The 12,655-nt window shown below is 40.6% G+C and overlaps 1 protein-coding gene across 1 annotated transcript in view; it reads right to left on the reverse strand.

The window, feature by feature from the left end:
• Positions 1-12,655, reverse strand: part of PRSS12 (serine protease 12) — a 47,730-nt gene that overhangs the window by 7,618 nt on the left and 27,457 nt on the right. Inside the window, exons 7-10 of the mRNA XM_083367031.1 lie at positions 11,957-12,153; positions 5,245-5,386; positions 2,215-2,414; positions 1,961-2,039 (exon numbers count right to left, since the gene is read on the reverse strand). Of these exons, the coding sequence (XP_083223157.1) occupies positions 1,961-2,039; positions 2,215-2,414; positions 5,245-5,386; positions 11,957-12,153 (618 nt within the window). The remainder of the gene's footprint in view (positions 1-1,960; positions 2,040-2,214; positions 2,415-5,244; positions 5,387-11,956; positions 12,154-12,655) is intronic.

A 12,655-nucleotide genomic window follows, 5' to 3' on the forward strand; every position in this document is an offset into this window, starting at 1 on the left:
AATTTAACAAATTATTTTTAATTTATGACACATTAATTTGACAATGATTCACATAGAAAAGTGTACAGCTATACTGGTTGTTTTCATCATCATCAATATAATACATAAGAATAGACATTGATAAGCATAGCTGTCATCATATTCAAGATAAACCTTGTTAATTTTAGCTTCTCCATGCCCCACTTTTTTTTTATCAAAGGTGTACTTCTGAAGGAGTTGCATTTTTAAAGATCAAAAACAATAATGGAATTCTGCTCACAAAACGAAGATTTTTCACATCTGTTTGCCTCTGCAATTCTTCCATTGCACCTAATATTCTACCAAAAATTGGGGACTCTGCAGTCATGTGTTAGAGAAATTGCAACCTAACATACCATTGCAAAATTAAATTAAGACACTGCATATGTGACTGTGTCTTCCAAATCTTATTTTTAGCAATTATTGGAGATGCCTAGTAATTTTATTTATTTAGCTAGCAACTGTCTGGTCTGAGTCCACAGACTCAGATTTTCACATGTAAGCCAGGTGCGACTTCTATTAATGAATTATATTCTTCTTTTATTTTTGATTAATCTTGTATCACCAAATTGGTGTCAACACATCACACAGATTTTCTCTAGGATCATTTGTCCCTGAGCTCTGTCTCTACATCCCATGGGAGAATGTCACCTGTCTTCCACATTTGGAAGGGAATGCCTTCCATGAAGTGCAGATCCTGGTGGTTTCAACTCATTTTCTACACTTTGTGGAAGGCATTCCCTTCCAAACGTGGAAGACAGGTGACATTCTCCCATAGGATATAGAGACAGAGCTCAGATCCTGATATTTGAGCTCCTTTTCTGCACTCCATAGAAGGCATTCCCTTCTACACCCAGAGAAGAGATGACATCCTTTCACAAGGTACAGAAACAGAGCTCAGATCCTGGTTATTTTTAACTCCATTTCTGCACTGTCAAAGGCATTTCCTTCCTCGTATGGAAGAGATGACATCCTTTTGCAGGATGCAGAAAGGGAGTTCAGATCCTGAAGATCTGAGCCCCATTACTGCACTCCATGGAAAGCATTCCCTTTCACATGTGGAGAGATGACATTCCTTAATGGGCAGCTTTTTCATCCAGCCCTAGAGATGAGAGGGAGCTGAAATCCTAGCAGAAAGCAGGAAAGCAGTGTGATAACGTAAGCAGCTTGGGGCGATTGCTGAAAGAGTCCCAGCATGGGTCACACATGAGTCTCTTCCTCAAGGGCAGAAAATCCTTGGATTTTGGCAAGGAGGATTTTCAGCTCCTGAGCATGGAGTCTCCCTGGGGAACCCCATGCCACTTACCTGGGACTTTGTCTGCTTAATGATCTGCATAATTGTTTAACAACCATAAGTGGGAGTGCTGGGATTGAGGTTGTTGAGTAAAGCAGTTATGTAATATTTTGCTTAATGACTATTTCGCTCAATGAGTGAGATTCCAGACTCAATTGTGGTTATAAAATGAAGAGTATCTGTAATTTACTCCTTGCTATTGGTTCTCTTTTTCTTCTCTTTCTTTCCACATTTCACAGTACTATAGACTTCTTAAGAAATTTAGATCTTCTCATATTACATATTACTTATACAGTCCTCGGGCTACAACAGCAATCGGGACCAGAATTGCTATCACTAAGCAATACAGTAATAAATCATGACATCACATGACCACAGCAATAACAATTCAGATCCTAATTGCTGTTGTAAGCTGAGGACTATCTGTATAAGTAATATGTAATATGAGAAGACCTAGGTCTTTGAAGAAGCGCTCCAAGATATGTGGGTCTTTAACCGGGCAACAATGAGGTGCCATGGGAACCTGCCATAGGCAAGCCTGGTGCAATCTGTGTGCAAGTGAAGGAAGGCCAGGTGCTGCACAAGTGTAGGAGAGCCAGGGTAAGGGAAGGATGGCTTTGTGATTTTAAACTGGTGTCTGCAACTTACCTTAAGGAGTTTTTCCCACCAATAATCCGTTTTTGGCGATGGTGCAATATTCTTAAACCACACACAGAAGAAAGAGAATCTAAAATAGGGTTCAAAGCAGAGAAGTTAAATTTTCCAACCAGTAAATACAGAGAATACATCAAATGACAAGCAAAATGATCAAACAATTCTCTCCTAAAAACAACCCAAATACTCCCCAATATTTCTTTACAATTTACAGATAAGAAAATTATTGAACTTTATATTCATTTCACCTTTACTACTGGATCCTTTCTTGATAAGATAGTCACAGATGACACCAGCATCTTCACTGTGACGACAATTATGTTTGCCAATATCCTGTTTAATGCAATCAGCAAGGGATCTTTCATTTCCTGTGCATTTCACATTATCCACATGAATGGGACCTTTTCCTTCCCCAAAGTATGCCATAGTCCTTGCTCGTGATAAACCTCTGGGGGGGGGAATATCAATTGGGCAACTTTTAAAATAAATCATAATGGCAACGACAACAAGAACAATATACGGAATTCTTATTTCATGTGTTAATAAAAATCAGTAATTTTCCTCTGCCATCTCTAGTAGGACTGTCCATTAGATGGAGAAAGGTTTGTTACAGCATTATTTTTCAAATTATTATTTTATTTAGCATATTAATAATTTTCAAAGGCTATATATATATTTCTATAAAGAATTTTTATTACCAGATTGATTTAATATTAGAAAAGAATATAATGATTTCTTTTGTTATTCAGATGATAAAACAAAGTTTTACTTAAATGTTATTTTTTTTAATAATTTTGTTGTTAATAACTTCATTTTTTTTAAAAAATCCAAGACTATCAAAATTAGTGGCAATTTTCACTCAGAACAATCAGCCATTTTCATTCATCAGAATGGATGAAATATTATATACTAACCCAAACAAAACTTCAGAATTCTTCATTTGACAAAATCAGGGTGAAACCTGACAGATATAAGGATTAACAAATATGTCTTATATATGCTCCCATCTCAAGACTCAGTTTGAACTGCACACCTCATGGCTGTAATATCTACCAATCTGGAGATATTTTTTTACTCTGATTTTATGAACTCTTTATGGTAGCATCTTACATGACAAAGAGTTCAGAAAATATCCAAAGTCCATACATTTTGTTGGCCCTCATAAAGGTATTATCCTATTCTGAATTTTCATCAGTTTTAAATCCCTGCTGGTAAGTATGTTACCCAGTCCAATATGCCCATGCACAAGAGTATAATATGTTTTTTCTAGAGCAGTATCACAATATGACAAGCCAAAGCAAAGAGAGGGATTTGCGAAACTTGTTTCTTTTGCTTTCCCATTCATGCTACCCATATTAGAGTTTTTGTTCAAGAAAAGGTTACGGTACATGTCTAATTAATATACTGTAATCATTTTATCTTGCAAGGAATAAAAATAGTTTATGTTATCTGTAGATCTGAAAAAATAGCCATCACTTTACTTGCGATAAATAAGAACTAGGTTATAAATAATCCGATAACTTGTTATCGTTCATTAACATCATGTGGGTCATTTTATCAAATATAATAGTTGTATTAGATTGTATCTCAAATCTGCAGAAATTTATTTATTCAATAATATCAACTCCAGTAATACTATTTGTAAATGAAGGATATGTGGCATAATTGGAAATATAACACAGCCTGCTTTATCACTAGTTTCTCGGTTACTATTATGACATAATAAAGGTAAAGGTAAAGGTTCCCCCGCACATGCGTGCTAGTCGTTTCCGACTCTAGGGGCCGGTGCTCATCTCCGTTTCAAAGCCGAAGAGCCAGCGCTCGTCCGAGGACGTCTCCGTGGTCATGTGGCCGGCATGACTAGACGCCAAAGGCGCACGGAACGCTGTTACCTTCCCACCGTAGTGGTCCCTATTTTTCTACTTGCATTTTTACGTGCTTTCGAACTGCTAGGTGGGCAGAAGCTGGGACGAGTAACAGGCGCTCACTCTGCTACGCGGCACTCGGGATTCGACCTGCCAAACTGCCGACCTTCCAATCGACAAGTTCAGCGTCCTAACCCACTGAGCCACCGCGTCCCTGTTGACATAATACTACCATATATACCGTACTTCTATCTTTTATAAACTAAGCACATCTTGAGAGACAGGTTGGTTTGTAAAATGTATAAAGCCATTTAACTGAAGATTTTTTAAAGAAACCTTTTATACATATAGTTGCAGCAAGCAAAGTACATTATTAAAATAAAAAGGAATTAAGCATTCCGTAGCTTTAGCTCTTCTATTGTACAATCCCCTGCCTTAGTCCCAGTGAAGGAAATGAAGAGGCCCCAATAAAACTAATTACTATCTTAAGTATTATAATGTTAACATTTTAGGCATTAAAATGTTTTATAATTCAAATATTTTTACTAATATAGATCTTTTATGCAATTTAGTCAATTACGTTTACTTAAGGCTGATTTTATAAAAGGAATAAAGAAAACAGAGTTCATTAAAATTCCAGTAGTCCAGTGCTCAGAACTAAACTGCCCACAAGTGTTGATCTGTATGATCTGCATTTATAGACTAAGACAATACACAGCAGATCTTTTCTTGTTTGGAAAATTTTCCCTTTACTCTTAACCTTGTACCGATTACAGATAATCAAAGGATTGTATGCAACTTTTTGTATACAAATCATATACAATATATTGTGTACAATTATATAATTCCCTTATAGCTGTTCACATTTTTTTAAATTTTGTATATAAAATAGACTTTAAAAAGATGATGAAATGCAGGCAGTAATGTAAGAGTTTGTGGGTGTGTGGGTGTGTTAAAGTAACTAAATATTTTTTATTATCCATTAAAAGCTTCAATTATTCAATTTTCCAAAGGGATGTTATTCATTCTGAACAAGCATTGCTTATAGTTAGTATAATCAAAACAGATTCACAGGTCCACTTTCCTTTCACTCACTGCTTAGATATTTTTCAATAAGCAACAGAAAAAATGATACAAAAGTCCTTAAACTTTTAAAGATACTTTTCTTGAACTTCCACCTGGTTTCCTATGTTGCTTAGTTAATACGTCACAGAAATCTCTTATTTGACCATATGCCTCAATTTCCTATTCCCCATACATTCCTATTTTTACTATTAAGACAATATTAAAATGACAAAGCAGTAAAGTGAAAACACAGCATTTATCTTAGTATATGAAATTATCAATATGTTAAGCTATTAATCTGGCACAAAGAATAGATTATACTCTGATTTCTGAAAACTGATCTCTTACTTGTAGCCTAGTTGTCGACATACCACAACTGCATCCTTATCAGACCATCCATCATCACAAATTGTGCCCCACTGGCCATTAATATAGATCTCTACTCGGCCCTCTTTCTTATTTTCACCATCCATCAATCTGATAGGAGGCCCTGGGAATAGATTAATAACTAATGACATAACCACACAGTCGAAACAGTCTCAAAACATTCAAGGAAAGTTGTTATCTAGAAATAAACATTCCAATTTATATAGCCATGTGGGGAAAATATGTTCTTTGAATCTATAACAAAAACCTTGAAATCTGACAAATGAATTAACATTCATGTTTTTTTAAAAAAATATCAATTTTATATTTGCTTGCAAATATAAGGTTGCAAACTAGAGTGCACAAATAAAGCATTTTAAATGTAAAGGCTTGGGAAACCCAAACAAAAAAAAAGCATAATATATGATCAGCAATTGCACACATATCAAACTTTGTTCCTGGCTATCATGGGTATGTATAATCACAATGTTAGGGAAATATGTGCATGTTGTAATCATTTACACTAACCAGAACACTTTCATATCTTATGATTTGATAAAGTTGTTTTATTTTGCATTTTGCCTCGTCAGCTAAGTGCCCTGAACATTCACTCACAAGGGTTTTTAACATTCAATGGGAATTAAAAACAAGAACAAAATTGGTTCCATTATATTTTTATCTTTCAGAAAGTTATTCTTTACTATTCTTTCAGAGAGTTTTAAAAGTCAAAAGTTATCAACATTACACAAAGACACCACCCTGAGTCCTTCGGGAGAAGGGCGGTATAGAATTTATTATTATTATTATTATTATTATTATTATTATTATTATTATTATTGTTGTTGTTGTTGTTGTTGTTGTTGTTGTTGTTGTTGTTGTTGTTATTCTACATAATTAATGCATTATATTGTTGAAAGAAAAATCATCAGGGTCCAGTCCAAGTCAGGAATAAACAAAATGGAGACTGCTGAGGAAAGAATGTTCAGTTTATTTAGTTGCCAGAAACTTCAGTGACAGCAGCATGTTTCTGGGATGGCTGACAAAATGAAGCTTGGAGTGGCTTTATACCTTTCTGGGGGTTTGTGTTTGGAGTTGTTTCTGTTTGAGGTTGCTCCTGTTCCTGTGTCATGTACTTTGACCTGAGCTTTTGGTATTCTAGTGATGGTGGGTTAATCCTTTTGTGTCCTAAAGGTCATGTTCTCCTTCACTGTGGCTGTGGCTGAAGGCATTTTGCTTATGAATAGGTGGCCTAGTCTTTCTGAATAGGATTGTCAAATCTGCATTTCTACAGAGCTGGCCTGCTTAGTTCTGCCAGGGGAAACCTTGGCAGAAAAGCCTTTTAAGATTTTTCCCCCTCCATTATTCCTTTGGGGGAATATAATATTCTGGCTTTTTTTTAATATCCCCCAAAATATTTCCTTCTCTAGAAGGGGGGTGCTGATTTCCTACAATATTATACTATACTTTTCCTCCAAAATCTAGTAGTAAAGTATTATAGGAAAGTCTTCCACTACTATGATTTTATTATATTTAGAAAATTAAAAAAATCAACTTTTTAAATTGAGCATTAACAAACAAAAACAACCAAGAATTTTCTATTTACTGAGATTCCAAGGATATACAGTTCGTCCCTTTTAATGTTTTCTTTTTTTTCTGAAACCTGTTACGTATATTTTATAAGACAATTTGTTTTCTGAGGTTTTCGCGGGTGCCTATATGTGGATCCTTGGTTTTTCGGGTTTCTCCCCGCGTAGAACTAAAGGTGTAGGCGCAACGTTTCGACGAAATCCCATCCGTCATCATCAGGCTAGTGGTTTCTGCTTCCTTCTTCTGGGAGAAGTATGTGGCTGTTTGTTTTTCTTTTTTAAACTGCCAGAGGGGGTGTGTTCTGTGAGTGGAAGTGTGACAATTGTATACACATCTACTAAAAATAAAATAAAGTGAATATTCTCTGATAAATACATATAGCAGAGATTGCCAATACATTTCAGAGGCTGCTGGATTTCAGCTTTCCTGACCATTATTCCTAATTTTGATCATGATCCTACTGGCTGAGTTGATATTTGGACTCCAATAATCTTTGAATGTCCAAGCTTCTCAGTTCTGGAATACTAAAATTTCTATGCTGACTGCTCATGATATTCCTACACTGCTCAAACAACATTTATGCACACCAACACATGGTGCCATGAAGTGTATGTGGTCTCAGTTATGGTTATACATAACTGTTTTTAATGTAAAAATATACTTGCAATCATAACACATTAAAGTAACCATGTTAATCAGCTCTCATAAGTAAGCAATTGTTTACCTAGTTCATAAATATTAAGCCAGAGCAAAACTGATCAGCTTTTATGAAAGAGTGAAGTAGTGGGTGAATATTCTCAAATTAATTCTGGAAATCTTTATGCTCTTGTAAATGTTTTATTTATTTTTACCCAACTAAATTCTGTTTAATGGAGCTACTATTTTTAGAAAATCTGATTCAGAAAAAGAAGAAACAATGTGACAATATATTTGTCAAGGTTTAATTCATTGGAAACATTTATAATAGAAATCAAATTAAATGATCCTCTGATTTCTGCAACTTTCATTAATTTATTTGTTCATCAATAAAAGGCTTGCTTTAGGAAAATCATGCTGTATAATGTAACTATAAGTTCATACTTATATACAACACAGCATAAAATATAGAAAAGTTCAGGTTTAGTGAACTGACTTTTACTACTTAGAATATTGTTTGAGAACTATAAAAGTAGTATAAGTCTCAGTACTGAAAAAGGAATTTTACCATATGGATCTATTTAACCAAAAGATAACATACCATTTTGATTTCCATACAGATTCAATGTTATGTATTATGAGTACTGCAACACAAATCCATGTTTATGTAAACTGGCACCAAGATGTGAATTCCTATATTCTGAGTTTAAATTTTCCATTCCTGGAAATATACCGTATATACTTGAGTATAAGCCGAATTTTTCAGCCCACTTTTTGGGCTGAAAAATTCCACTTCGGCTTATACTCCAGTCAACAAAAAAAACTTACCGAGGACTTGTGCGCGGCCGAGGCTTTGGTGCTTCCGGGATCGCCCGCACCTCTCCCAAGCCACCGCCGTCCGAGACCTGCCGAAGTTTGGGGAGGTTTGGGGAGGTGCGCGCGCACCTCCCCAAACTCCCCGCCTTGCCTGCCTGCTTCTTTCCGCAGCGGAAAGAAGCAGGCAGGCAGGGCGCGGAGGAACGGAGACTTGCCGACGTTTGGGGAGGTTTGGGCGCCTCCCCAAACCTCGGCAGGTCTCCGTTCCTCCTGCCGACCTTTGGGGAGGTTTGGGCGCCTCCCCAAACCTCCCCAAACCTCGGCAGGTCTCCGTTCCTCCTGCCGACCTTTGGGGAGGTTTGGGCGCCTCCCCAAACCTCCCCAGGTCTCCGTTCCTCCGCGCAGACCTGCCGACGTTTGGGAAGGTTTGGGCGCCTCCCCAAACCTCCCCAGGTCTCCGTTCCTGTTTGGGGAGGTTTGGGCGCCTCCCCAAACCTCCCCAAACCTCGGCAGGTCTCCGTTCCTGTTTGGGGAGGTTTGGGCGCCTCCCCAAACGTCCCCAAACCTCGGCAGGTCTCCGTTCCTGTTTGGGGAGCTTTGGGCGCCTCCCCAAACCTCGGCAGGTCTCCGTTCCTCCGCGCAGACCTGCCGACCTTTGGGGAGGTTTGGGCGCCTCCCCAAACCTCGGCAGGTCTCCGTTCCTCCGCGCAGACCTGCCGACCTTTGGGGAGGTTTGGGCGCCTCCCCAAACGTCCCCAAACCTCGGCAGGTCTCCGTTCCTGTTTGGGGAGGTTTGGGCGCCTCCCCAAACCTCCCCAAACCTCGGCAGGTCTCCGTTCCTCCGCGCAGACCTGCCGACCTTTGGGGAGGTTTGGGCGCCTCCCCAAACGTCCCCAAACCTCGGCAGGTCTCCGTTCCTGTTTGGGGAGGTTTGGGCACCTCCCCAAACCTCCCCAAACCTCGGCAGGTCTCCGTTCCTCCGCGCAGACCTGCCGACCTTTGGGGAGGTTTGGGCGCCTCCCCAAACGTCCCCAAACCTCGGCAGGTCTCCGTTCCTGTTTGGGGAGGTTTGGGCGCCTCCCCAAACCTCCCCAAACCTCGGCAGGTCTCCGTTCCTCCGCGCAGACCTGCCGACCTTTGGGGAGGTTTGGGCACCTCCCCAAACGTCCCCAAACCTCGGCAGGTCTCCGTTCCTGTTTGGGGAGGTTTGGGCGCCTCCCCAAACCTCCCCAAACCTCGGCAGGTCTCCGTTCCTCCGCGCAGACCTGCCGACCTTTGGGGAGGTTTGGGCGCCTCCCCAAACGTCCCCAAACCTCGGCAGGTCTCCGTTCCTGTTTGGGGAGGTTTGGGCGCCTCCCCAAACGTCCCCAAACCTCGGCAGGTCTCCGTTCCTCCGCGCAGACCTGCCGACCTTTGGGGAGGTTTGGGCGCCTCCCCAAACCTCCCCAAACCTCGGCAGGTCTCCGTTCTTCCTGCCGACCTTTGGGGAGGTTTGGGCGCCTCCCCAAACCTCCCCAAACCTCGGCAGGTCTGCGCGGAGGAACGGAGACCTGCCGAGGTTTGGGGAGGTTTGGGGAGGTTTGGGGAGGCGCCCAAACCTCCCCAAACAGGAACGGAGACCTGCCGAGGTTTGGGGAGGTTTGGGGAGGTGCCCAAACCTCCCCAAACAGGAACGGAGACCTGCCGAGGTTTGGTGAGGTTTGGGGAGGCGCCCAAACCTCCCCAAACAGGAACGGAGACCTGGGGAGGTTTGGGGAGGCGCCCAAACCTCCCCAAAGGTCGGCAGGAGGAACGGAGACCTGCCGAGGTTTGGGGAGGTTTGGGGAGGCGCCCAAACCTCCCCAAAGGTCGGCAGGAGGAACGGAGACCTGCCGAGGTTTGGGGAGGTTTGGAGAGGCGCCCAAACCTCCCCAAAGGTCGGCAGGTCTGCGCGGAGGAACGGAGACCTGCAGAGGTTTGGGGAGGTTTGGGGAGGCGCCCAAACCTCCCCAAAGGTCGGCAGGAGGAACGGAGACCTGCCGAGGTTTGGGGAGGTTTGGGGAGGCGCCCAAACCTCCCCAAAGGTCGGCAGGAGGAACGGAGACCTGCCGAGGTTTGGGGAGGCGCCCAAACCTCCCCAAAGGTCGGCAGGTCTGCGCGGAGGAACGGAGACCTGCCGAGGTTTGGGGAGGTTTGGGGAGGCGCCCAAACCTCCCCAAAGGTCGGCAGGAGGAACGGAGACCTGCCGAGGTTTGGGGAGGCGCCCAAACCTCCCCAAAGGTCGGCAGGAGGAACGGAGACCTGCCGACGAGCCGACGAGCCGCGGCCACACAGGGTATTCCTGTGTATTCAGGCTTGCAAAATGGCGGATCGAGCCTCTGCTGGCGGCAGAGGCTTGCAGAACGGCGGATCGGCTTATACTCGAGTCAATAACTTTTTCCAGTTTTTGGGGGTGAAATTGGGGGTCTCGGCTTATACTCGAGTCGGCTTATACTCAAGTATATACGGTACTTTGTTTCCCCTACATAGACATGCTATTGGATAATAACACTTTTGGGATACTAGAAAGCATAAAAAGAAAGCAGTGAAGAGATTCAGGAGCAAAGAAACACGGCTATGGAAATAATTTTGAAGCTTTAGTTCAGGTTTTTAATCTTATAGTAGACTTAATTCTTTAACAATATGCTTGAAGATATAGCTGTGGGATTAAGAAATATTCCACAGATGTTTTGTTAGGGTAAGAGATGCTCACACTAAGCTACCCTAACTGTTTGTGTACATTTTTAAACTCTAGTCTTTTGCTATATTTAAGAGCTTCAGGGTAGGCAGAATAAACTAGAAAGCCTTCTCTATATTGTATTTAATTTATATCAGATATTTCATTCATGGATTCAATATCCAATACATAGTACTCTCTCCTTGTTTTTCCCACAATAACTACCCTGAGACATAGGCTGGGCTCAGCTATAATGATTGCTTAAAGTCATCAGGTTTCTATGTGTAAGAGTAGACTAAAGCAGGGTTCCTCCTATTTATAGTCCAACACTTGACCATCACATCATGTTCGCTTTCAGTGTTACCCTATTTTTTGCAATGCCTGGCCATTGAAGTTTGTCAGGTTCCATTATTGGCAGCTTTTTAAAAAGACTAAAATAAAACATTTTTTATGATAACTTTTCTCCAATAGAGCAATTGTTCTGTCCAGAGTTAGGATCTTATTATTTTGAAGGAAGACTCTGCTATTTTTGTTTGGACGTATTAAAATTTTTAATACCTCCTAATGCAAGGACAACATATATTCTTTTATGCCTGGAAGAGAGAGGGAGGGAGGGACAGACGGAGGGAGAGAAGGGGAGAGAGTTAGATAAGGATTCTCTTATTTAACTGGAAAAGAAAATCCAGTATTGGAAGTGGAGATCTCTGCTTGCTAATCATTTGTTTCCCCATCTGGTGTTCTCCAAATGCAATAGGACAAGAAACTCCATGATGATTGAGAATTCCAAGGGCAATTAATAAGTTTCAACGCAATTGGAAGATATCTGATTTTCAGACCAATTTTTCAGTCTCTCCTGCCAAACATCCCTAAATATTTTGGAACCAGACGTCCTTGTAAAAAAGAGTTCCTTTCTTGTGAGATGGGCAGATGAATAAACAAATAAAATAAAAGGCAGTTTACCTAACAAGGCTTTGTGGCTGTCGTTATCTCGATAGCAATGTATACTAATATCTTCCTGGTGGCTGCAATCATGCTGTCCCCATTCCCCCTTAGAACACTGTAGAATGTTAAACTCTTTTCCAGAGCAGGTAATGTCATCCAGCCAGATAGGTCCTGTATTTTCTTCTAAGTAGCGTTCTGAAACAATTTTCCCATTCCTGTTTACATAGACATTAGCACTTACACAGTTATAATACATACTATAAATATATTCCATGATCAGTCTTGATTTCATTGAAATCTATTGAATATTTTTTTTTAATTTTTTCACTTTTAATTTAGGCTTGTTAGTAGAATCCATGGCTATATTTATTAAGGCTCAAAATCAATATATTATTCTAACGCCACATTTCACCATTGATATCTGTTATAAATGCAATGCTACTGGTTGCTTAACTACTCCTTTAAACTGTGTTCATAAATTAAATTAACCACATATATATATATTCTGTCATTCCTTTCTTCTGCACTGCGAATTTTCTCTGTAGGGTTTAATAAGGCATAAGCATTAAATCAGTGACTTTAGCTAGCCAGAAGTCAAACTGCTAACAACAATCTATTGAATAAACTGCAGTTGGCTGGGATCATACATCATGCAAAACCATAAACCAGGACTTTCAAATGAAAATAGCTGGGATTGCACACTATGCTTTTAAGCCA

The sequence above is a fragment of the Vipera ursinii genome, assembly GCF_947247035.1.
Source record: "Vipera ursinii genome assembly, chromosome: 7".
In the NCBI taxonomy this organism is placed as follows: Eukaryota; Metazoa; Chordata; class Lepidosauria; order Squamata; family Viperidae; genus Vipera; species Vipera ursinii.